The sequence below is a fragment of the Zootoca vivipara genome, chromosome 14, assembly GCF_965207765.1.
Source record: "Zootoca vivipara chromosome 14, rZooViv2.hap1.1, whole genome shotgun sequence".
Taxonomy (NCBI): Eukaryota; Metazoa; Chordata; class Lepidosauria; order Squamata; family Lacertidae; genus Zootoca; species Zootoca vivipara.
Genome location: NC_142597.1, coordinates 17,135,002 through 17,160,087, shown reverse-complemented (window position 1 = coordinate 17,160,087; position 25,086 = coordinate 17,135,002). Strand labels below are relative to the sequence as shown.

The 25,086-nt window shown below is 46.4% G+C and overlaps 2 protein-coding genes and 2 long non-coding RNA genes across 8 annotated transcripts in view; 2 read left to right on the top strand and 2 right to left on the bottom strand.

Annotated features, from left to right (window-relative positions):
* SIK3 (SIK family kinase 3) overlaps window positions 1-312 on the bottom strand; it is a 94,456-nt gene extending 94,144 nt beyond the window's left edge. Inside the window, exon 1 of one of the 3 annotated variants that reach the window (XM_060268640.2) lies at window positions 56-312. In XM_060268640.2, coding sequence (XP_060124623.1) covers window positions 56-280 — 225 coding nt within the window. In that variant the 5' untranslated portion in view covers window positions 281-312. The remainder of the gene's footprint in view (window positions 1-55) is intronic. The other 2 variants (XM_035140145.3, XM_088658035.1) reach the window with 2 other exon arrangements.
* A 208-nt stretch (window positions 313-520) lies between these two features.
* LOC148683512 (uncharacterized) lies at window positions 521-1,268 on the top strand. The gene is made up of 2 exons (XR_015947139.1): window positions 521-830; window positions 1,177-1,268. It is a non-coding gene; the product is annotated as an uncharacterized LOC148683512 (long non-coding RNA).
* Window positions 1,269-14,790: 13,522 nt separating this feature from the next.
* LOC148683511 (uncharacterized) lies at window positions 14,791-15,818 on the bottom strand. The gene is made up of 2 exons (XR_015947138.1): window positions 15,693-15,818; window positions 14,791-14,920 (listed from the first exon to the last, which is right to left on the bottom strand). It is a non-coding gene; the product is annotated as an uncharacterized LOC148683511 (long non-coding RNA).
* Window positions 15,819-16,178: 360 nt separating this feature from the next.
* PAFAH1B2 (platelet activating factor acetylhydrolase 1b catalytic subunit 2) lies at window positions 16,179-24,958 on the top strand. 3 transcript variants are annotated; one of them, XM_035140178.3, is made up of 7 exons: window positions 16,179-16,320; window positions 16,838-16,935; window positions 17,175-17,262; window positions 18,517-18,606; window positions 19,577-19,693; window positions 20,204-20,326; window positions 22,026-24,958. In XM_035140178.3, the coding sequence occupies exons 3-7, from the start codon at window positions 17,182-17,184 to the stop codon at window positions 22,302-22,304; spliced, it is 690 nt and encodes a 229-aa protein (XP_034996069.1). In that variant the 5' UTR covers window positions 16,179-16,320; window positions 16,838-16,935; window positions 17,175-17,181; the 3' UTR covers window positions 22,305-24,958. The 3 variants fall into 3 exon arrangements, with proteins under 3 accessions (XP_034996069.1, XP_034996070.1, XP_034996068.1); XM_035140179.3 differs by having other exon boundaries at window positions 17,128-17,262; XM_035140177.3 differs by lacking the exon at window positions 16,838-16,935.
* Window positions 24,959-25,086: the final 128 nt, after the last annotated feature.

Here is a 25,086-nt window from a genome sequence, read left to right as displayed (position 1 = left end):
GCGCCGAGCGGTGGAGGAGCGGGTCCGAGGCCCCTCAGAGTCGCGCCCGCCTCACCTTGACGCGCGTGACGAGGTGCGTGGCCAGCTTGACGACGGCGAAGTTGCCCTTGCCGATGGTGCGCTCGATTTCGTAGTAGCCGATGCGCGCGGGGCCCGGCGGCCGGGCCGCGGAGGGCGGCGGGGCCGGGGGAGGCAGGCGGGTCCCGGGCGCCGGGAGCGGGGGGCCCCCGGCGCTTCCACCGCCACCGCCGCCACCGGACGCTGCAGCCGCCGCCGCCATCTTGTTGTGAGGGAGCAGCCGCCCCTCCCCCCTCCTCCCGGGGCTGCGGCACCGCGTGAGCTCATCCGCACGGGGGCGGGGCCCCAGCCGCCGCCATGGCAACCGGCGGAGGAGGAGGAGGTGGTGGAGGAGGAGGAGCAGCGCGCGGGCCTAGCCGCGGCGGCTCTGACGCGAGAGAGACGTCAGCGCGCACGGCAGGCGGCCGGCGCGCGCGACGGCTACGGGGAGCGCGAAGGGACAAGCTGCCCGTTCGCTGTAGTTCCGGCGGCAGCTGCTGCTGTTGCTGCAGATCAGGCGTGCGGGAGACCACCAATGAAGTGGTCTCTTCCCCGCTGCACGAGGGCTGCCGGACACGAGGCGCGGCCCTTCGGACGTGCGACCCGCCGTTCGTCTGCAGAGCCGGGCGGCTGCACCGCCACATGAGGAAGAGGCGCGCCGGCTGCCGAGGGAGGTTGGGAGGCTGGCGCCCAAGGCCCGTTGGGCGCAGTGGGACTCCCCAGCGGCTGAAGCCCTCCAAGCCAGCCGCGGTCTCTTGGCATCAGAAACTTGGGTGGATTAGCCATTCTCTTGGGAGATTATAGGGACAGTTTTTTAACAAAATAATACCGGTATGTATGCACAAAAATGGGTGGAAGAATTCCCCACCAAAGAAGAATGGAGAAGTAAGGTCAGATGGATCATGGGCGTAGACAGGGTATTTTTTAGGGGCCGCCAAAGTTGTTCAGCTTTTTTTTTTTTTTTTTGCTTTCTTTTAAGGAAGTCAAAGTTGTTGAGCCTTTCTTGGGAAATCACGGGTAAAAATACACCGTAGAGGACAAGAAGACATTGCTGGGGGCAGGCTTCTGTTAGGAGTGCAGAACCTCGGAAAATTGAGTACTTTCTATGCTTTTCAACAGTGCTTGTGGATCTAGGGGAGCACCTCCCCCCCACACCCTTGTCTACACCCATGTGGTGGACTATACAGAACTGGCGAAGTTAATAGCCGAAACAAGAGAATCTAACGGTGATTGTTTTGTGGAAGAAGGGAAGCCCTTTTCGGACTACTTAAGGAAATCCTAGTTTGATGAAATTGCAAGGAGGATTTTAAATATGAGCAACAGAAGGAACTAGAGAATACAGTATTGATGTGTTGGTAAATGAGGTACACAAGGCAGGAAGAGGAGGAAGATAGAGCAGGAGCAACAAGCTCAGCTAGCTGGAAGCCTTGACAGGTTTCTTGTGATCACTGCTGAAAGCACACCAGGCTCATTAGCAGCAAATGCCACAGGAGCCTGATCCAGTGTCTGTGGACATGCCTGTTGTTGCTTTAGAACAGGGATCAGCAACCTCCGGCCCATGGGCTGGATGTGGCCCATGAAGGCCGTTTATCTGGCCCACGGGCCGCCCCTGAACCGAGCCGCCTGCTCGACGAGTCGCCCCCCCCCGGCGCTGTGCTAAACCGGCGCAGCATGGCATGGGGACTCGCCAAGCGGCACCGGAAATGGCGCCTGCGCCAATGCCGGAAATCACATCTGCACATGCCTAGACGCCGGAAATCACTTCTGCGCAGGTGCGATTTCTGGCATCTGCGCAGCCTCAGAAGCAATTTCTGGTGCTGCAGACATGCGCAGACGCCATTTCTGGTGTCTCACTGCACCCGTCCGGCCCACAGACGACGTCCTTGGGAACGATCCGGCCCATGGCCAGATAACCTTGCTGACGCCTGCTTTAGAAGCAGAAACAGCTTTGCCTGAGGATGCTTCTGCTTCTGCTCAGCCATATATTCTGCCAGAGAGTATTGACCTAAAACTTTTCGCTGTTATTAGCTATTGGCCTAAAACTGTTGATGCAATCCAGTTTGAGCATTAAGCACCAGATCACCACTGCACCTGCACAGATCTCCGTTAACCATCCACCAGGCATGGAGCACTTTGTACCACAGAGGGTTGTGCAACACCGCTGGTACCTGGGTGCATAAAGGTAAAGGTAAAGGGACCCCTGACCATTAGATCCAGTCGTGACAGACTCTGGGGTTGCACGCTCATCTCGCATTATTGGCCGAGGGAGCCGGCGTACAGCTTCCAGGTCATGTGGCCAGCATGACAAAGCCGCTTCTGGCGAACCAGAGCAGCACACGGAAATGCCGTTTACCTTCCCGCTGTAGCGGTCCCTTTTTATCTACTTGCACTTTGACGTGCTTTCAAACTGCTAGGTTGGCAGGAGCTGGGACCAAGCAACGGGAGCTCACCCCGTCGCAGGGATTCGAACCGCCGACCTTCTGATCGGCAAGCCCTAGGCTCTGTGGTTTAACCCACAGCGCCATAATGCTGCTATTTTAAACGAGCTCTGCCTGAGCAGCTTTTGCTACTAGGCATCGCTGCGTCACAAAAGGTATTGCACCTGCTGTTGCCATGGGCTGTGTACACATCTCACAGCCGTTCTGGGGGTGGATAAGCAAACCACATTGTAGTTCTTGACATAAAAAGGTCACATACATGAAAGCAAACAAGCCTTAATGTCCTAAAATATATTGCACCTACACTCCACACACCCAATTCAGTGTTCATACATAGCCTGAGCCATCAAAACAATTTGGTCAAGCTATACAATTTGCTTACCTCTGCACCCTAGACCAGCAGTTGCATGCTTGCAGTTCATTTTTGCCCTTCGGGGTAGTATCCAGGACCAGACATACTCTGTGTAGTGCCATTGAAATTATTCTGTATTCTGAAATTATTCACTGTATTCTTTTTGGTGCCTGTTGAAGGCGTTCTCAGGTGTTTATAAAGTTCTATGAGTTTTAATTTGTTTTACTGTATTTTATTGTGGTTTTAACATGATGGTTGAAGTTCTTTAAGTGATAATTTTCTTGTTTTAATCTTTTTTGCAAACTGCTTTTGAGGGTTTTTTTCTACAATCAAGCGGTATATAAATTTTATGAAATAAACAGATATGGCCTAAATGTTCCATTAATTCAGTGTGTCTACTTGGAATAACCATCAATTGGATACAGCACCGTACATTTTAAACATAATTCTTTCCTCTTGCCAAAGAATTGATCATTCAGACTCAAAGGGGCCCCCAGCTGGTCACACACAGATGATATGTAACATTGTCTTACCAAATAACTGCTACCAGCACATGGCCATGAAATGTTTGACTCCACAACTTAAGGAGAGACACTAGACTTGCCCTAGAAGAATTATAGATGAGCTGCCCTGAAAATCTGGTTCAATGTGCACAAGAGGCTGAGCTATGGTACTTCTGTACTCCACCATTGCCATGTGCAAAGCAAATTACTGTTTTAACAGCACAAAAACCAGTCAAAACCAGCCCCCATCCACATTAGTAGGATAGCCATTGTTTATTTTTGATGAGGAGCACTGCACAGTCACCAAGGGAACTACACCAGAAGCCTGTGGGCAAAATTGCTCGTTGATGGCTTTGGCTGTTCCATAGCTGCTGGTAATACAGTTTGAAAAACAGTGAATAAACCAGAGAACGCTCCACTTTTTAATCAGTGCCACCTCCATGAGACAAATTAGGGCCATGGGAAGCTGCCTTACACCAAATCAGAACATTGGTACATTAACATTTACAACTACTGTATTAACAAGCAGCAAAGTGCAATCTCGAAGGAATAGTAAAAGACGGTATAGAATCTAGTAAAAAGAATGAGTTCACCAGAATAAGTTATGCCTCTCCAACTTATTGAATATGATCTAAGATTGTTGGGAATGTGAGGTGCCGTGTTGGACTAGTTTTCCATCCAGCCCTGTATTGTCTACTATTGACTGACCGCAGATCTTCAGAATGTCAAGATTCTCCATTCCTCATTGCTCAGATGTTTTGTTTTTAATGGTGACTAATACTGATTGGACCTGGAACCTTCCCTTATATACAGCATGTACTTTGCAACTGAGCAAAAGTACTACATTTAAGTACATTCTACATAAAGAGAGACATTGGCTTTGGTTTGGAATCATCAGTGGCAAGAAGCACAGCATGAAGAAACAGCCTAGTAGGGACAAGCAATATCACAGGTTTAAGCAGCGCCAGGGAAGGGGCATAGGCCAGCAGAACTGCCTGGGTCACACACCCTTTGCAAAGACCCACAAAGCTAACTCATCAGGCTTGTCGTCTCCAGCCTCACAGTCATTTTAAGATGAGAAGTCTATAGTCTCGCTCCACCAGCAAAAATAAATGCAGACATTTATCCTCTGGAGTCTAGAATAAAAATGCAAAGCAGCAACATCAGCATAATACCTTTTTTCTAGGACAAAACAAACAAGTCACACCAGAACTCTCTTATAATTCACACAACCCCCAAAAAATGACAGTGAAAGGAGGACACTACAGGGAGATGCGCAACTTCTTGGGGAATAATGAGGCTCCCCTTCCTCAGATGAACACATAAAATACTTATCCTCATTCTCCCTTATTATCCAAGTCTAGGGCACAGCTCTGTATTGTTGAAAAAGCAGCTCTTTTGAATTTGTTGCAAGACTAGCAGTTTTGTTCCCTGTTGTAGAAGCTGATTTGTTTCCACTGTACTTTGCTTATATGTTTGTATTTAAATAAAATAAATGTTGCTAAGCCACTGTAAGCCTCTAGTTTTCGCTTTCATATCCAAAGGAATCCAGCCCAGTACAGCTACATCTTCTCAAGAACTAGGGAATTCATGAAAAATACCAAAGTCTTCAAACAAAAGCAAGCCTTTTAAAGCCTGTTAAGGCAAATCCTCAACCCCCACACCATTTTGCTCATCTTTGTAGCCTGCTTACTAAACAGCCTAATTCATCCTCATACCCAGAGATTAGGCTAAACCCATCTTATTTGTGTATGTTTAATGGTACAGGAACCTGGTCCTCTTTCCCAACCTAATTCCTGCATCGCAGCTATGTCCCATTTTTCTCCCTCCCATCTGGCAGTCTCATTTTAGCATGATGGGATGTTACAAAGCTGTACAGAGTGGAGAAAGATAGCTTTTTGTTACTCTTCTTCCATAACACCTGAACCCAGTGGTTTTCAACCAGTGTGCCATGGCACCCTTGGGTGCCTTGAATGGTGGTCAGGGGTGCCATGGGCAACACAGGCCTCTGTCCCTCTTTCTTTCCTTCCCTCCCTCCTCTGATGCCCTCTTGTGTCTCTGCCTCCCAAAGGCTTGCACAACTGTTTGTTGCCGCAGTAGCTGCCCAGAGGACTCTCAGGGAGAGGAAAGGAGGCTGAGGGAACACTGCACAAGGGACAGTGTTCAAAAAAGGGTGCGAGGCTGCCAGCTCTGCAGGCAAGGGGTGACATGACTGGGCTCCTGAGCCCCCACAGGGGTGCCACAGAAAGAATGTAGTTGCTTAAGGGAGCCGTGGACTCAAAAAGGGGTCCAGTAAAGTGGCAAGTTGGAAGGTTCAGAACAGACAAAAATAAAGGCTTTTTCATGTTGTTCACAGTTCATCAAGGGAACTTACTGCTGTAAGATGAGACAGTGGCTACCAACTTGGTTGTTGATGATGTCGACTTACTGTGGCAATGGCTCTCCAGAATGCCAGGTATTGTCAGGGACTGGGCAGAGGAGGAATGGTGACCCTTCCAGGGAGGAGGAGGAGGAAGACGGTATAGATTTAAAACAGGAGTTTGAGGGAGGTTGCAGCTCTGAGGCAGATGAGAGGGAAAGCTGGGAAATCGTGGGAGAGCCGGAAAAACACCCAGCTGATACATTGTCATTAGAAAGCATTCCAGGCCCTCCATCTTCCAGAACCCAGCAAGTCTTAAAAGTAGGAGAGCAAAGATCTCAAAGACAGGGGGCACGTAGCAGCATGCGTAGAGGAGACAATGAGAATGACGAATGAGGAAGTGGGAGAGGCAGGGCAGGTGGACGACGCCATTATCCAGGAGGCTGGGTTCTATAGCTTTAAATACAGATCGGAATTTAAAAGTACTGTCAGAAACTTTTCCTTGTCTTTATACTTTCCTTAGCAACCAGCCGGGAGCCACTGACAGCATAATGACAGGTATAAGTCTTCTCCCAGCCCTGTCTGAGCATAAGCAGCACTTGGTGTGGTGGAGCTGTGGCACTCAGCTGACCATTGCTACTGATTTCTGGGAAAGGGGGCATAGACATGCTGACAATGCCAGAGTGGCACTCCTGCTGGTGCTTTTGCACTGCACTGACTTTGCCACCACTGTAAGCAGCAGTAACATCAGGTGAGCACCACCATACTGTCTGCTACAACTGGAGACACCAGAGATTGAATCAGGGACTTTCTGCATGCAAAGCCCATGTTCTGCCATTGAGCCATCTCCCTTGTGCCCCTATTCCTGCAAGCAGTTTATTATGTACCTTCAAATGTCAGGCAAAAACATTCCTTTTTAACCAGGCCTTTTACTTTTAACTATCTATGGCCTTTAAGGGTGGGTGGGATGTTTACAAAGCATTCCCCCCCCTGGTTTTAATGTATGGCAGGGGTTGGAAAGTCGCTCTGAGTTGCAGTGGCAAGTAAAAAGGCAACTAGTAAGTTTAATAAATGGTGATGGTGATGCAGCTAGGAATAAATTACTGGCCTGGGTGGCAGCTTACTGCTGGCTGGATTTTGTGGGGAAGGGGTAGATATTCCAATAGCAGATTTGTTCATTCACAAATGTTGATCACTGGTGATTTATTGGCACTGTTATTTCAAGGAGAGGGGAAGCTCATGGATTTGGAAGGAATAAATTTCATATGCATTGCAGGTGGTAGGCAGCCGTTGCACAGGAGAGTGGGTGGGAGCTGGAGAGAGAAAACTAGGGCAACAGCTGTGAACACTGCAGACATTGGCAAAAGTGGAATCTGCACAGCAAAACCCCCGAGACCAAAAAAAAACACCAATCCTACAACCTGCTGTGCCCTCATGGGTCAGGCAACATGAGCCAAACTATCTGACCTTGCCCTTCATTGATGGGTTTGGTTCCAATTAGATGCCATCTACCTGCATCTTTCATTCATTAAGGCTGTCTCAGAGAACTTTGTTGTCATGGTTGCCAAGGGAAATGACTGAGTTAGCTTCAAGTGGCCCAACTGTTGCCCGTGGCAACACTAGAGCTTCAGCTCCCCTGAAAATAAGGGACAGGTGAGTTTCAGTTGCCTCCTGAAAAGGGAATTAAATTGACACAGCCTTTGTTTAATATTCATCTTCAGCCAGCTGCTCTCGTATGTAGAGGAAAGGAGATAGTGTGTGTGTATTGCAAGGGACAGGTCATTTGCCTGACTTAACTTTTCACAGTTCAGCTGAGGTCTCTGCACTGATGAACATGTAATTACAGCTTTAAAACCTTTTGGAAACCATCACAGCCAGTCTACTCTCTTTCCTTCATGCTCCCACTTTCCCACAGAACTATCTTCTTCCCTCACTTCTTCTGTAACGTGTGCTCTGCAGGGAGTTCTGGGTGATGACAACAGCAAGTTGACTTCAGGGATGCCAGGGGTGGGGGTGGGGGAGAGAGAGAGAGAGCTTGTTATGGCCAAAGGAGAAAGGGCCTTGAGCCATTAGCCAGAAGGATGCGAAGACAACATTAAAATAAGATGCAATCCTTAAACGCTTCAAGAAGGATATAGAGAGGATCTCAGTCCCTTGTTAAGAGATAACCATATGAGCCCCAGGCTTAACAACATAAATCTCTTAAAGTCACTGCCACGTTGAAGGAAGTGAATTACCGTAGTACAGTTGAGGATTTTCTCCATGAGATAGGAGGAGTGTGGAGGATTGGCTGCTCAGAACTGGGAAAATAGCGATGGTGGACAGCCAAGTACCTATATTTTGCTGACCAGTTGTCATTTGAACTAGTTTCCACAATCTGTAAGTGGGAGAATTCATGGATAGGCATAAGAAGTGGTTTGTCCACGGTTGCCTTATAATGAGGCCAGGATGGTAGCTGTGGGACTGCCTCAGGAATAGGAAGAAGCCATGTTTATGGTGGGAGAGATGGAGATGATCCTCCCAGCCACCAGCCTTTCTCAAGTGGCAGGGAAAAGAAAGAGAAGCAGCTTGGGGAGCTGCCACCCTCCAGCTCCTAGTGGTAGCTCCTCCCTCACCCAACTGCCCCCACCTAGCTGCTTCTGAAGGACTAGTGCAGGCATCGCCAAACTGCAGCCCTCCAGATGTTTTGGCCTACAACTCCCATGATCCCTAGCTAACAGGACCAGTGGTCAGGGAAGATGGGAATTGTAGTCCAAAACATCTGGAGGGCCGAAGTTTGGGGGTGCCTGGCCTAGTGTATTCTGAAAGTAGCAGAGAAGCAGCAATTGCAGCTCGTTCTAAACAGTTCTCTGTTCATTTTATTCTAATGCACTTTTTAAAATCAATGCTTTCAATCTTTGGTAAACAGCTATGTCAGGTCTGCCTGAAAATCAGTATAGAAATACTTCAAATAAATGCATTAATCAGCCTATGGAGACCCAGAACAAGTCCTGAAATCAAAAGAAGTTCTCTCTGTGTGTATCTTAATTTCTATGTGCTGTCCAGGGGAATATTTGTTTAAAACAATGAAGTAAAAGTAATTTTATTAGAAATGGCCTTTCCTGGGCTTCTGGTTAGGCTCGCCATGGCGGGGGCTGAATATAACATCGCAGCCATTTCACATGGAATGTTTTGAGGATGAGATGGGAGTAATCATCCTCCCTTTGCTACTGGTTGTTATGTCGTGAGTGTGATTTCAGCTCTTCGTGAAGTCAGCTCAGAATAGTGATTCAGCATACTAGCAAGGAACTGCTAGGAGTCAAGTATAACAAGAACAGTCTTCTTTATTGCAGTAGGAATCTTGACTGAACTGGAGGGAAAGGGTGAGCTCCTTTTATACTCTCAGGAGCAGGGGTTGGAGAAAGGATACATTTAGATTTTGGCGGGAACCTATCAGAGTGAGGATCCAAATTGTGCTAACAAGTTAACCAATAGCAACTGTCACTGCACCCATTTGAATCGCCCAGGAGCGGTAAAGGTACTTACAGGACTAGCAGAGAAACTCATGTACACAAATTAAACCAATACATAACACTGGTGATAAAGGTAAATGGTGGTCAACTGGGGAGACCAAGCTTCTCTTTCAGGAGGAGGAGTTTATGCTTTAATGAGCAGCTGCTTCTATGCCAGTGATGGCGAACCTATGACACGCGTATCAGACGTGACACGCAGAGCCCTCACTGCTGGCACGCGCCCTATCGGGCAATTCGTGCTGTTGTTGCCCCCCCCCATTTGTTCTCCTGCTCCTCCTACAGCTTGTCTCCGCTACAGCTTGTCTCTGCTGTTAAAACCCGGATCCTTTTTTGTTGTTGTTGCTGGTAGCCAGAGATTGGTTTTTTAAAACTTTCTGTGCTGCTTTTTTTCTGGCGCTTTGGCAGACTATGATTGGGTGTAACAGCGTTCGTTTTTTAACCCGTTCTGTGCTGGGTTCCAGCGAAGGTATTATTCGTCATTTATTTCTGTTCTCTCCCCCCCCCAAAAAAGTGCAGCGCTTTGGGGCATCCCCCCCAAAAAAGCAAAGCAACTTTTGCACCCCCCAAAAGAACCTCCAAAACTTTGGTCAGCAGCTCCTCCAAAAAAGCTCACTTTGTGTTAAAGAAGGGGTTTTTGGTTTGGTTAGGTTACATAATTAGTTTTTGGTTTATTAAATACAGTTATATATTACAATTATACATTTTTGTTATTTAAACTATAAATATCGCGGAATTATGGGTTTTTTCTTGAAGTGACACACCACCTGAGTTATGCTCGGTTTTTTGGCAAATTTTGACACACCAAGCTCAAAAGTTTGCCCATCACTGTTCTATGCCATCAAGAAGCTGTGGATATAGCAATAATATGTAAAATAGCTAGTGACATACAATTAAGCCAAACAAATTTGACAAAACACACTTGGGAATCAGATCTAGAGGCAGTAATTGAAGAGGTAGATTGGCAGAGCCCGTGAGCCAAGAGGCCCTTAAAGTCAGTGTCCATACTTATAAAAGAAAATTAGCTACAGTACTACACAGACAGCATTTTACACCTTTGAGGTGTAGTCTACAGTAGTCATATTAATAAAGTTATTTCTCCTCTTAGCTAAAGAGGGTGTAAAGACGTGGGAACACTGATGAGTGTATGACAGATTACAGCCACTTCGGAAAAATGTATGAATATAATATAATATAAATAGCTGATTAATTTCTTTTAGTAGGAGCCCTACAACTTGTTGCCCCAAACTGGAAATCTTTGCAATGTTTACAAATCTCACAATGGAAGCAAAAAGTATGGACTATAGTACTCTCAGAAAAATTGACCAAAGAAGTTAAAGCCTTAGCTGGAAAGAGAAATGAGAACAATTTTATAGAGACATGATACCCTTTCATCATATACTTGACAGAACATCAATTACAGTGGCATTCACCAGACTTGCGTTTGAAACTTTGGAATAACATTTCCCCATAGGACTTTGTGGCTTGGGGGAGGGGGCAGGTAAGGGGAACTGTTTAATAAGGGGAGTTATGTTCTCATGGTTTTTTTTTGGAAAAACCACTTTAAAACATTTTAAAAAGAAGCAGCCACAGATAACTTGCCAAACCAAGATGGGAATCCTGAGATTTCAGTAGATGAAATATGTGCCAAATGGAACAGGTTGAAATTAAACACTATCATTATTCTGTTTACAGCTCCATACTATATCATGCAATGCTTAACATATCTGTCAGGGGGTTGTTGCGGCTACTCTCGAGTAAAGACGCTACAGTCCACGCTGTCTTTAAGAGTTTTATTGTGCATACTACTTACAGTGCAGAGATAGCAGAAAACATGACCGCCTAGTCCGATTCAGAACCCGGCAATGGCTTCTGTCTGCTTTTCGGCCAGCATAAAAGTCTGGGCACACCAAAATGCTGCCCCTTTGCCCTACGTGTGGGCGCGCACCTCAATTTGGGCACCGGAATGAGAGGTCTCCCCTCTTGCTGGCTGAGGCAGTGCCTGGGCTCTGACGTCTCGCTGAGCCCCTCATCCGCTGACCCTCGACCAGAGCGGTGCGAAGGCTCTGATGTGTCTCTGAGCCCCTCCTGCACACACTGTTCCCCATAGCACTGCCAGGGCTCAGACGCCTCACTGAGCCTTCTCTCCATTCCACTCCATTCCTCCTTCCCTCCTCCTAACTTGCTGCTCATGCTGTCACTGGGCGAAGTGCTGGTCAGGATGACGGGGGGGGGGGGGGGAGGCTCCCTGTAGGGAGTCCCCCTGACAATATCCATATGAACTATTTCATCAATTGTGTTTGAAATATATGTTTAGAAACTTCAAATGGTAGGTAAGGGGTGGGCCATGATGCAGTTCATGTCCAAAACCGCCCAGTCAGCCTGACATCAATACCAGGAAAGATTCTAGAGCAGATCATTAAGCAAACAGTCTGTGAGCACCTAGAAAGAAACTCTGTGATCACTAAAAGTCAGCATGGGTTTCTGAAAAATAAGTCATGTCAGACTAATCTGATCTCATTTTTTGACAGAATTACAAGCCTGGTAGATGAAGGGAACGCTGTGGATGTAGCCTATCTTGATTTCAGCAAGGCCTTTGACAAGGTGCCCCATGATATTCTTGTAAAGAAGCTGGTAAAATGCGGGCTAGACAATGCTACCATTCAGTGGATTTGTAACTGGCTTACTGACCGAACCCAAAGGGTGCTCATCAATGGCTCCTCCTCATCCTGGAGAGTAATGACTAGTGGGGTGCCACAGGGTTCTGTCTTGGGCCCAGTCTTATTCAACATCTTTATCAATGACTTGGATGATGGGCTTGAGGGCATCCTGAGCAAGTTTGCAGACGACACCAAATTGGGAGGGGTGGCTAATACCCCAGAGGACAGGATCACACTTCAAAATGACCTTAACAGATTAGACAACTGGGCCAAAGCAAACAAGATGAATTTTAACAAGGAGAAATGTAAGGTACTACACTTGGGCAAAAAAAAATGAAAGGCACAAATACAGGATGGGTGACACCTGGCTTGAGAACAGTACATGTGAAAAGGATCTAGGAGTCTTGGTAGACCACAAACTTAACATGAGTCCGCAGTGTGATGCAGCAGCTAAAAAAGCCAATGCAATTCTGGGCTGCATCAATAGAGTATAGCATCTAGATCAAGGGAAGTAATAGTACCACTGTATTCTGCTCTGGTCAGACCTCACCTGGAGTACTGTGTCCAGTTCTGGGCACCACAGTTCAAGAAGGATACTGACAAGCTGGAACGTGTCCAGAAGAGGGCAACCAAAATGGTAAAAGGCCTGGAAACTATGCCTTATGAGGAACGGCTTAGGGAGCTGGGTATGTTTAGCCTGGAGAAGAGAAGGTTAAGGGGGGATATGATAGCCATGTTCAAATATATGAAAGGATGTCATATGGAGGAGGGAGAAACATTGTTTTCTGCTGCTCCAGAGAAGCGGACACGGAGCAATGGATTCAAACTTCAAGAAAGAAGATTCCACCTAAACATTAGGAAGAACTTCCTGACAGTAAGAGCTGTTCGGCAGTGGAATTTGCCATCAAGGAGTGTGGTGGAGTCTCCTTCTTTGGAGGTCTTTAAGCAGAGGCTTGACAGGCATATGTCAAGAATGCTTTGATGGTGTTTCCTGCTTGGCAGGGGGTTGGACTGGATGGCCCTTGTGGTCTCTTCCAACTCTATGATTCTATGATTCTATGAAAACCATGCACCATGTTATAAGCTTGTGTGTACAGCATCTTAGGTCAAGGGTGGAAAGTGACAATCTTCTGACAAAGGCTGTTGCTGCAAGTGCCCTATTTTTACCTTAAAGTACCCCTAAGCTCTCTCTAACCTTTCAGTTACTGCACCTCTTATGGTGCTTTTTATTATAAAAACAAACAAACATGCTTGGCTACCATTCTCTCCAGGGCCAGCCCTATTTGGCCAAGTAATAATTGCCTCAGGTGGCAGATGCTGGAGGCTGCCCCCTGACACTTAGCCCTTAACTCAGGCATCTCCAAACTGCGGCCCTCCAGATGTTTTGGCCTACAACTCCCATGATCCCTAGCTAACGGGACCAGTGGTTGGGGATGATGGGAATTGTAGCCCAAAACATCTGGAGGGCTGAAGTTTGGGGATGCCTGCCTTAACTGTTCCCAGGCACTCGTTTGCATCATCCACGGCCTTTTCTGATTCAGGCATTACAGAGAAATTGTGCTGAGTGGTGTGGGTTTCATTTTTTTTTAATAAATAAATTTTATTGATTTTACACATTACAAAACAGTACAAACATAACATATTTTCCACCTTCTTCCCACCCACCCCCTCCACGGGCCCTCTCCTGCCACAAGAGAATCCCGTGCAGGTGGACAGTCGAAGGTGGTCCATTTTATAATTGGGTTTATGCCCTCCTCCCTCTCCCCCGCCCCAGAGCCCCCCTCTGCCACCAGAGAGCTCCAGGGTAACAGGGCAGAAAGAAGGAAAGTGTCCACCCAACTATTTATCCACGTACTAAAAAAGAAAAACTATACTAAAAAGGAAAAAGATAAAAAAGATAAAAAAGGAACAATTAAAGAAAAAAGAAAAGAAAAGAACACATGAAAAGAGGGGGGGGGAATACTTTTTCAGTTCAGTATCCATAAACCATGTTTTGAGGGCTTCCTCAACCTCCCCCCTTCCCCGGTTTTCATTTTTTAAAATCTTCTTTAACAGTTTTCTTATCCATATCTCCTTAATCTTTATCCATTTCCTAAGGTTAGGGGAGTGGTGTGGGTTTCAAAATGAGACTGAGACCTTCTGCACAATAGGTCCTATTCTACTGTTAAAGGGCCAGTGCATGAGCACTGCCTTTACTTGTATCACATCACCCAAATTTAAGCAGCTTAATAATTATTAATAATTAAAACATTGTTTTGATCTTCTCTCTCCTGTTCCCACCCTGTCTCTGACTTTGAGTCACTTTCCTTTAAGGGGTGTGGAAGTCTAATTCATGTGATTATTATCTTCCTTCGGCTCTCAAGTTGCTAAAATGAATTTTAAAACTTTCTCAATTTTATAGGGAAGGTGATGGAGGAATTGAAACAATTGCAGAAACATGTAAATACAGTGCTTGTGAGGATACAATGTGAAAATAACTACGGTATGAGAGCAAGAAGCAATTAGAGAGATGAATATCAATTGCCATGTAGTAGAGGAAAACATTCCTGAAAACTTAATGGGAATCATTCCATTGTCTACTTTCCCACTGCTCCCAGAATCTTTCTGTAGTGATTTACCAGATGATGTGGCTGAACTAATTATTAAGACACGTCGTAATGCTATTTTGCTTTGAGTTATACCTGTTTTTATTAGGTTCTATTGCTTGTATTATTTTAGATGTTTATGCATGCATTTGATAAGTTATATCTCCTCACGCTAGAGAAAGGGAAGGACTATTAGCATGCAGAAGCTCCAGATTCAGTCCTTGGCATCTCCAGGTATGCCACGAAGAATCCGTCTTTGTTCCTGGATAACTGAACAAGATTGGAAGAGAGAAACTGAGAGAAACTGAAATTGACAAGAGTCACCCATCCTTACTTGCAAATTTATTATGGAACAAGTGTTTTTTGAGTAGTCTCCTTCATCAGATGCATGAAGTGTTTTCTTGAGAATTTATACATCCATGGGTGATGGTTAACAATGTGGTCAGGAGAAAATGACCTGTGGAAAAATGGAGTTGTGACAGGTGGTGTAGACTAGCCACCCAAAATATAACACGCCAGGCAGCCTCCAAATCTTTGTGGCTGGGTTTCTCTACATGTTTTTTGTCCTTGACTGCAGGGTGTGGTTTCCTATATGTCTCTTCCTCACCCTCCCTTTCCTAGAACTGGAAACTATTTTTTGCTATTGTGGAGGACCATGAGCCACAGACAGTTTTAGGGAAATGGTGGAGAGACAATGACACTGATTACCATTTTCAGGACCGTACTGTGTCCCATACTGGAACAACAATCACACTAAGAGTTGGACATATCAGAACAATCTTAAAATTCTTATAACACAATAGTAGCTATAACTTCATGTCAAATAGAAATGTCTCAATGGTAATTTATGTTCAGATCCAGAAAGGAAGCAGCTTACAGACAAGTTGCAATTTCTGATTTTCCAATTACATTTTAAAGAACTTAAAGAACTTAGTCCTTAGTGACACCAGTAATATATTGGGCTATATCAAACTAAGAGTAGAAACATTTTTAGGCTAAACAAAAAATTTAAAAAAAATCCATCCAGTAGCACCTTAGAGACCAACTAAGTTTGTCATAGGTATGAGCTTTCGTGTGCATGCACACTTCTTCAGATACCTGAAGAAGTATCTGAAGATACCTGAAGGAACAATACCTATGACAAACCTAGTTGGTCTCCAAGGTGCTATTGGAAGGAATTTTTTTTGTTTTTTTTGTTTCGACTACGTCAGACCAACACGGGTACCTACCTGGAAATTCATAGGCTAAGGTTAGTCATGCCCATTATTTTTAATTGGCCTTCTCTGAGTAAGAACATAATTGTACAGAACCCACTGGTTACCTGCTGCGAAAAAAATCTCAAACTCACACTACGGGACACCAAACCTATGGCATCATCCAGAACGCCACTCGTTTCATCGTGACGTCATGGGCCTGAGCGGTGATGTCACCGCCACGCGCCCACTGGTTCCTCCCGCAAGCCTAGAGTTCCTCCTCCTCTCAATATGGCGCCGGGTGAGACTCCGCAAAAAAAGAAAAGAAAAGAAAAGAAAAGGCGCTGAAGTAGCGTAGGTCGCATGAACCCTCCGGCGCGCCGTATTAGACCGAGGTGCGCCCCCTAGAGGATCCAGTTGAAAATAGCGGAACGGGAGTTCTAAATGGGCGGGATTTCCTCCCCGGGGGCGAAACTGATTCGCTAGCGAAAAGGGCGCAGGGCGGAAGCAGATCTTTGCGCAGGCGCACTCCAGGGGCGGCCGGAGACGGAGCTGGGGGGAGGGGTGCGCCCGCCAGAGCATCAGGGAGGAGGAGGAGGAGGGTCGAGAGGCGAAGAGACTCGAGCGCCATGGAGGAGCGGGGGGAGCCGCAGTCGCCGCCGGCGTGAGTAGGGGCGGTCGGGCCGGTTTTTCCCATGGGCCGTAGGGCGGGCCTCCGTTAGCCGCCCCTTCCCCAGCACGCACGCCCCCCGCACGGAAGGCCCGGCGCGGGAAGGAGAGGAGGTCGGCGCGCTCGCGGAGCCCTCATCTGAGGATGCGCTCTGGGGCTGGAGGGGGGCAAACAAGGGCGGGCAGGAGGGTGGGCCCCAGAACCCCCTCCCGGCCCCCCCTCCCCGCTGCACCGGGGTTCCCATGGCAACGAGGCTTGGCGGGAGGCCTTCGTTCTGCGCCCCTGCTGGCGCCTGGCCGAAAGGCACCGAGGGTCGCCTGAGGTTGATGGCCAGGGGGGCTCCCTCGGAGCTGAGCCGGAAACCCTTCACCTGGTTTCCACCTTTCTCATTTGTTTTGGCTTGCCGCGGCAGAGGTGGGGGCTCGGGGTCGTGGTTGAAATCTTAAAATATTAGGCGTGGGAAGGCGGGTGCGAGTATCTGTGTCCTTCCTCATCTGTTGTTCCATCTCAGAACCTGTTCCCTCCTCTGACTGACTGCCGTGCAAATTCTTCTGCTCCGTTATGTTGTTGACCCATGTGTTTCTTCGCGGTATGGTCCGAGATATAAAAGTACGGCTTCACACGTTTATTTGTTTACATGTACAGTACAGGCAAGGTGCTTTGCAGTTTTTCACATGTGGTAAATGCATGTTCTTTCACATAGTTTCAAACATGCTTGGTGCCTTGTGACATCTGAAATGTACCCCGAGTGGAATAATTGTGCTAATATATGTGTTTCTGTATAACTCGTTCATACGACAGATCTCACTGTTACAGAATAGGGCATGCTGAAACTGTTGTCTTCTCAGGGATAGGATGAGCCAGGGTGACTCAAACCCAGCAGCAATTCCACATGCAGCTGAAGATGTTCAGGGAGATGACAGGTGGATGTCACAGGTAAAAAAAACCATGTTATGCTGTAGCAGGGTTGAGTGGGTTTTTCTATCCTGTACGACACTTGAGGGGATAGTGATCACTGCTGCCACTATAGCTCTTTTGTGAAAGGCACAGTCTTTGTGGCAGTCTCTGTGAAGACTGTCTGGCTGACTTGCCTATAGGGTATACTAGTAGATCCATTCTTAACATAATCCCAAATTGGAAAGTGCTGGAGGCTTTACTTCAGTTTACATGTCAAATTGCTGAGAGTTGAAGACAGTGTACTGCTTTGCATGACTGTTCTCTATTACAATATGCCTTAAGGCAGGCGTAGGCAACGTTTTCCGGCTGTGGGCCGGAGGATTCAAACAGACTAACGTCCATGGGCTGGACATGCGCAGAAGCCATTTCTGGCGCCGCGCTGCCCATGTTTGGGGCACCGGAAATGGCTTCTGCGCATATCCGCGGCTGTGCAGACATGATTTCCAGTGCCACTCAGCAAGTCCCCGTGCTGTGCTGCCACGGCTTAGCGGAGCGCACGGGGGACTTGACGAGTGGGCGGCTCGGTTCACTGGCAGCCCGTGGGCCGGATAAATGGCCTCCGTGGGCCGTATCCAGCCCATGGGCCGGATGTTGCCGACCTATGCCTTAAGGAAGCTCAATATGCTCAAGACTGGGTAGACTTCCTATAATTAATGATATTATACAATTATTCTGCTTTTCATACATAGATTGTATCACAAACCCAAACTGCGGCCCTCTAGATGTTTTGGCCTACAACTCCCATGATCCCTAGCTAACAGGACCAGTGGTTGGGGAAGATGGTAAATGTAGTCCAAAACATCTGGAGGGCTGGAGTTTGGGGATGCCTGAGTTAAAAGGAGATGGCTCCTGCTCTCAGCCTTACAAACAAAAACGACAAGACAAAGAATAGAGGAGGATCAGTTTGGCAAGGCGAGAATGAAGTGACAAGTTGTAAATGGGCATTAGTAACCAGTTTTGGCCAGACATATCTTCCCTTGTTAGGACACTTGCTTGGAGAAAGGTTGGTTGCAACTACCTGTTAGTTCTCATTCCTTTTGCTAGTGGCAGGGGCCATGTGTATGTGTGCTCACTACTGTCCTCACCATAGTAGTGGGCATCTGCAGTAAGGAAATATCAGCAGCAAAATGGCAGAGTTGAGAGGCAGTCAGGATTGTAAGTCCAAAGATAATTGGCTCTGGGTGCAAGAAAGCTGCTTGGTTGTCTTAATGCTTTTGCTTCATTTTTATACAGCATAACCGTTTTGTGTTGGACTGCAAGGACAAGGAACCTGATGTGCTGTTTGTGGGGGATTCCATGGTTCAGCTGCTACAGCAATACGAGGTACTGAGTGGTGAGGCTGTGGGGCTTGTTATATTAACACACTTGCTTTCCATCAATTACATAATGTTGACAGTCCACCAACAATGGACAGAGCCTTCTTTTGAAAACCATGCATAGGGCTCAACCCATGGAAGGAAAAGGGAGCCTTTGACCCTGTGCTTGACACCACATATCCCTTTGGCCCAACTTCCTAGGCATCCATCTGTTGAGCATAATATCTGTGAAGGGTTAGCATGGTGGATATTTCCATTGGGAGGGCATTGACCTAGATCACCTTTGAGGTTCCACCGTGGCTGCAGTTCTTACCCTGCCCACAGTGGCTGCAGTTCTCACTCAGGTCATGTATTAAGTTTGACTGCAGTACTCATTCTGGCCACCGTGGCTGCAGTTCTTACCCTGCCCACAGTGGCTGCAGTTCTCACTCAGGTCCACAACATGCAAATGAAGGATTGAGACTGCTGTTCACGGATTGGGTAACTAAGGGAAGTTTTGTTACTGTTGCAAGTTACTGAGTACTATATAAGCCAGCCGGCTAAGCTATTGTGCAGTCCAGGACTCAGAGCTGAAATAAAGAGCTGGTTGTTTTAAGAGCTGTGTCTTCATCTGTCTTTCCCACAACTCAACACTTCTGATCCCAGGAGACCTTCATGTGTACAGCTGTATGCAAAGGCTTCTCTTCTGAAGATCTCCACATACCGTTAGCTGTATGGGTGGGCCTGCGACTGCACACAATATTAGTGTGGGGCCAAGAGGCACAGTCTCGCATCCCAGCCATGTTCTTAATGCTACACATAGACAGCAACATCAGAAAAGAGCTTTGAAGGTTCTTCAATCCAGGTTCTGTAGATACTATCCTTTTTAAAAAACAACAACCCAACAACAGATACCTTACCGGTGGGTTAGACTATGATCAAAAATTCTGCTTTTGTTCAAGGGTGATCTAAAAGAGTGAATTGGTTTCTGGTTATAGATATGGCGAGAACTCTTTTCACCTTTACACGCACTGAATTTTGGGATTGGAGGGGACACAACGGGGCAAGTTTTGTGGAGACTGAAGAATGGTGAACTGGAGAATATTAAACCCAAGGTAAGCTGGGGGTAATGACTGTGTGTATGTGGAGGCTCTCTTTTCAAATGAAGAGTTTGCTGGCTGTTGGTCCCACCGAAACAGTTCTGCGCTGATAAGCACATAATGATTCCATGCCAGTGTGTTTGTCTGTTGTATATATTACATTTGTACATTGTAATTTATAACTAGCAAGGAAGCAAAGGCCTAGGCTGTGAGTGATATTGTCAAAAATACCAAAGTCTGGGGGAGGCATCAGCAGTAGCCTGCTGAGGGATTTAACAGCAGGCTGCTTTGGCAACTATTTCCAGGCCAGAAGATTCAGGTGCAGTTGGAACATTTGAGAATTTCTAGGGGGGGTATCCTGTAACTATTGTCTGTTAATTGTATTTTAAATATATTTTATGTCTACAGAACTTTGCTCTGTAGGTGTAGTATGAATACGGCAAATAAATATTAAATGCATAATACAATATTCTTTCATTTGAGGTTGCGTGGGTTCTTTCTCTTGTCCCTTCTCTTCATCCACAGGTCATTGTTGTTTGGGTTGGAACAAATAACCATGAAAACACAGCAGAGGAAGTAGCTGGTGGAATAGAGGCCATTGCAAGGCTCATCAATACGCGGCAGCCTCAGGCCAAGATAATCGTGCTGGTATGCATTGCTGTGGTCAAAGAACAAGTAGCAACTTTGGGAATGTGTGCACTTTCTGCAAGCTCCTCTTTGACCAGGAGGAATGGTAGTAGCAGTATGAGAAGAGAAGGGCAGTGCCACTCCTTCTTGCAGGGATGCTTCTGGGAATAGTAGGTCTCTGAAGCCTTCTCTTGGCCAAGGCAGAGGAAAGAAGGAGCACTGGGTGTAATGCCTTGACCATTATTTATTTAGGGAAAGGTTTCTTGTGCTTCAAGAGTGGAAGCTGCTGTCATAGCAGATCAGCTAAATCCTATATAATAGCTGAGGATAATTCCCTAGATGTGCAGAATTTAAAAGGAAGTAGGTCTTTTGTGGAACGCTTTCCCTAGAGTGGGGAGACTTTTCCAATTTTGATGTGAGGTTTAAGATTGGCAATGTTCTCCCAAACGGAGTGGTGGGTTTTGCTGTTTCAGTTTCTCTGATCCTTTTAACATCAATTTTCATTATTTTTACTGTAAAACTTATTGTGGTTTTTATCTGTTTTGTTTTACAAATTGAATAGCCATTTGAACACAGTACAATCACACAGGGGTTGTGTTCACACATATAGACATACTTATACTCAAACCACCTCCTGGCAAACATCCTTATCCTTTCTGGAGCTGTGCGCTGAGTGGGTCAAGCAAGGGAGAATGGTCAAAAGCTCTTTCATTGCCAGGAAAACCCTGTGCAAAAAGAACCTTTAAGCTCTCCACATTCCATTCATTTAATTTGTGTGATTTCAACCGGCCAGCCTTCAGCCACATAAAGTTGAAATCACACGTGTTATAACACACATAAGCCGCAATTGAACTGTTGATTCATTATTTTAGAAAATGGAGTATTAGTTAATCATATTCCTTTCCTGTTCACTTTAAATTATGATAAGGGCACTGAGAACTTTGTATCAGTTGCACAGTTGGGGGGGTTATTGGTTTGTTTTTGTTTTTATTACCTGTTTTGTGCTCTCATTTTGTATTTTTATGTTGTGAACTGTCCTGTGATCTTTGGATGAAGGGCAGTATACAAAATTGATAAATAATAAGGCGTTGGAATAGTCCATGTATAAATCATTTTTTAAAAAAAATGGGAGAGGAAGGTACAAACCCTAGGGTGCTTATTCACCTATGTTTTACTTAGAATAGGCTTATTGAAATTAATGGCCATTCATTTCAGTGGGTCTACTCTGAGTAAAACTCAGTTGCATGCAGGTAGAGAATAAAAGTTGTCACGTGCTTCTTAATGATGAGGTTCCTAGTGGGTGAGAAGGAGAGAGATGGTTTATGCAGCATCATTTGCCAGGTCCCAGAGAGATGATGATGTGGATGCCTGGGTAGAGTCAGTGCACAGGGAGATGCCTGGGCGAGATTTCGGGAACATGCTTCTTACAGTGCGGTGAAGTGGTTAAGAGCAGTAGACTCATAATCTGGGGAACCGGGTTCTCGTCTCCGCTCCTCCACATGCAGCTGCTGGGTGACCTTGGGCTAGTCACACTTCTTTGAAGTCTCTCAGCCCCACTCACCTCACAGAGGGTTTGTTGTGGGGGGGGGGAAGGGAAAGGAGAACGTTAGCCACTTTGAGACTCCTTCGGGTAGTGATAAAGTGGGATATCAAATCCAAACTCTTATTCTTACAATACTGAGCGCCTTCTCACATGCTTCTGTCCTGTTCCATGCTCAAGGGCCTGCTCCCTCGTGGTGAGAAGCCAAACCTGCTGCGGCAGAAGAACGGCAAGGTGAACCAGCTCCTGAAGACCTCGCTGCCCAAACTCTCCAATGTCCAGCTGCTGGACGTGGATGCCGGCTTTGTGCACTCAGATGGCACCATCTCCTGCCACGACATGTTTGATTTTCTGCACCTATCGGGTGCCGGCTATGCCAAGATCTGCAAACCCCTCCATGAACTGATCATGCAGCTGCTGGAGGAGACCCCCGAAGAGAAGCAGGCGACTTTGGCCTGATCCCAGCTGTGTCCGTGACACCCCAGCTCCATCAGCGCAGTTCTTTTTATCCTGGCACTACAGAATCCTCCTTACTCAAAGTGCTTTCCATTGTTGAATGTTACTGGGTGTTGTGTTTAGCATTGGAAAGGAAAGGGGTCTGGGGGGGGGCGGTGGCTGGGATGGCAGCACATGGGTCAGCTCAGTCAGTCAGAGCCACCTGCAGAGGGTGGTTTAGATTGACCGAAGAAGGATGATACTTTAAAGTCATTTCTTGTTTACAGTGTGAACGTTCCTGTCACCTGTCCGTTGCTCATGTTCTGCTGTCACTCTGCCAGTTTCCTCGCCTTAGTGTCCTGCCAGGCTTATTATTCCAATAGCCCCTAAATGTCTGAGCTCATTAGCTGCACTCACATTCCACTTCCTGAACTGAAAGTAGCCTGCTTCTTTAAAAGTTGGAATTGTTTGGAGAGTTTTTATACTTAACTGGGGTTGGGTTTTTTGTTTTAAGTGATCTTAGCTGCTTTTCTGGCTTTGGCAGCAACAGAAAACAGGATAAAGCTACATCAGACAACTTCAGACGTGTGAAAAATTAATGTGTTAAGTGAGTGGACTCATTTAACTCAGCCTGTTTTCATTTTTGCTTGATGGATGTCATTCTTATGCTGAGGAAGAGGGGACTGCCCAATTTCTGCATCCTGGTAGAACCATTTGTTCTCTCTTCTCTCTCCCCTTCCCCCTTTTGTGTGCTTTGATTCAACATTCCCAGCTCTTAAAAGGCCCAGTGGCCTTGGAGTCCGGACAGTGGCCAATATAAACTGACATTTCTTCCCGTTGTTCCATATTGTGCTTCAGAATGCTTTGCAGAGCTGTTTGTGTTCTTTTTAAAAGAAAGAGCAAAAAGCAAGTGACTGTTACTTCCCCTACCCTCTTAACATCATAATCCTTGCTCATTTACCTTCTCTCAAGGCCAGGAGTAGGCTGAAGCTTTACAAGGCCCAAGGTTGTGTTTCTTGGTTGGGTCTGTCCTGTACAAGCATTTTATTCAAGCACATGAGGCCTCTGACAGCGAGGGACGTAATTGAGCTATAGCCGTTACCTCTGTTGAGTAGGAAAGGGTCCAGTGTGGAAAACATGTTTCTGGGGATTCCTGTATAGAGATTACCAGGGATATAAAGCCTTAATTCATGTCTACATGGATGGGAGAGATTTTCCCATGAAGGGAAAACCTCTTTCAGATTTCTGGTTTTAGGAATCTGAAAATAAAAATAAAAAAACAAATATGCTTCCATCTATGGTCTGCTTTTACCTGAGCTAGTTCAGCAACATCAGCTATTTAAACTTAGCCAATCGTGCATAGGTCTAACATGTGCTTCTGCCCCCCCCCCAAAAAAAGTCTTGTGCATGAGACTTTAGTGGCTCTTTTTGTCGTGGAAATGCTTTTTCATATCAGAAGGTTCTTGGGAGCAAGTTCACTTTCTGAACACGCTCACTTGATGTCTTCCAAGTAGGCCTTTATCCTAGCATTTATCCCCTCCCCCTCCCCCAATTACCTTGCTCCTGTAGACTTCCTCCAGCACAGGTGGGGAAATGCAAAAAGCACAGAGCTCCTACTCCACAAAAGAATGGTGGGAGAACAGTGTCTGCTGGAATCCTGAGCTGGGGATGGCCGTGGTTGAGCTGGCCATATACTGCTGGGGCTTTCCTGCTTACCCTTTTGTGGAAAAGGTAGCACTGGCCTAACTCTTCCTGAAATACCTCTCTGGTGTTCCCTCCATGCTAGTGAAACAACTGCTTGTGGTCCAAATGCTCCTTTTGGAAGATGTTCCTCCCCTTCACAGACCTGGCCCTGAACTAACTGCTTCTCTCGGGTCTGCCTCAGTTGCTTTTTGCCATTTCCCCTGCCTGCTGCCCTGGATCCGACCTAAAGGCAGGTCAGTATCTTCCTGTCTGTCCTGTCACAAAGAGAAGCTTCTCATTAACAAGACTGAGAATGTTGTAGATCCCGCCCCACCCCTTATTTGAACCCTTGCCCTATTTGAACCCTGTTGCATCTGCAAGTGCTGACATTATGTATCCTGCTCCTCTGTATCCCCAAACAAGATCCTAATATTGGGATGTGCTTGGCTGCCAAGTGCTCCTGGTAAGCCAGGAATATGTCTTGTGCATCATATACTGCCCCGCCTTGAGCTTTTACTTGGCTTTTCCCTCTAATCTCATTGCTGTTTACAGTTGTATGCTGCAGCCCAGAATCTCGTCTGTGCAGTGGTATATGAATATTGCTAGTTTTATATTTATTGCAGCCAAGAAAAAGTGTGAAAGAAGGTTAAGGAATGTTGTCTTTCTCTTGTCGTGTGTGTGTGTGTGTGTGTGTGTGTGTGTGTGTGTGTGTGACTGCAACAAAGGGACCCTGTGCCCACAGGAGAGAATTGTGGTTCTGGCAGCATGCTGGCTCAAGGGTGTAGAAACTCCTTGGAGCCTGACCTTTTGCTGTTGGGAGTTTGGGAGGGTGCTTTCTCCCCTCTTTTTTTATTATTATTTACTGGTAGCCAATTGAACTTTCCACCCCCACCACCAGAAAAAGTGATGATAATTGCTTTGGCAAAATGGCATTGATGACTGGTAGAGCTCACTGTTTAGTGCATATTTCAATATAAATGTATATGTTTCACCAATTAGTTCTTGTGAGTGTCTCTCATTTCATGTAGGGTGGGTGGGTGCGCTACTTGGAGCCTCCCAGACTCTTGAGGTCTAGCCCCAAACTGCATTAAGAACCATGTGTGCATCAGAAATGTACTAGCTC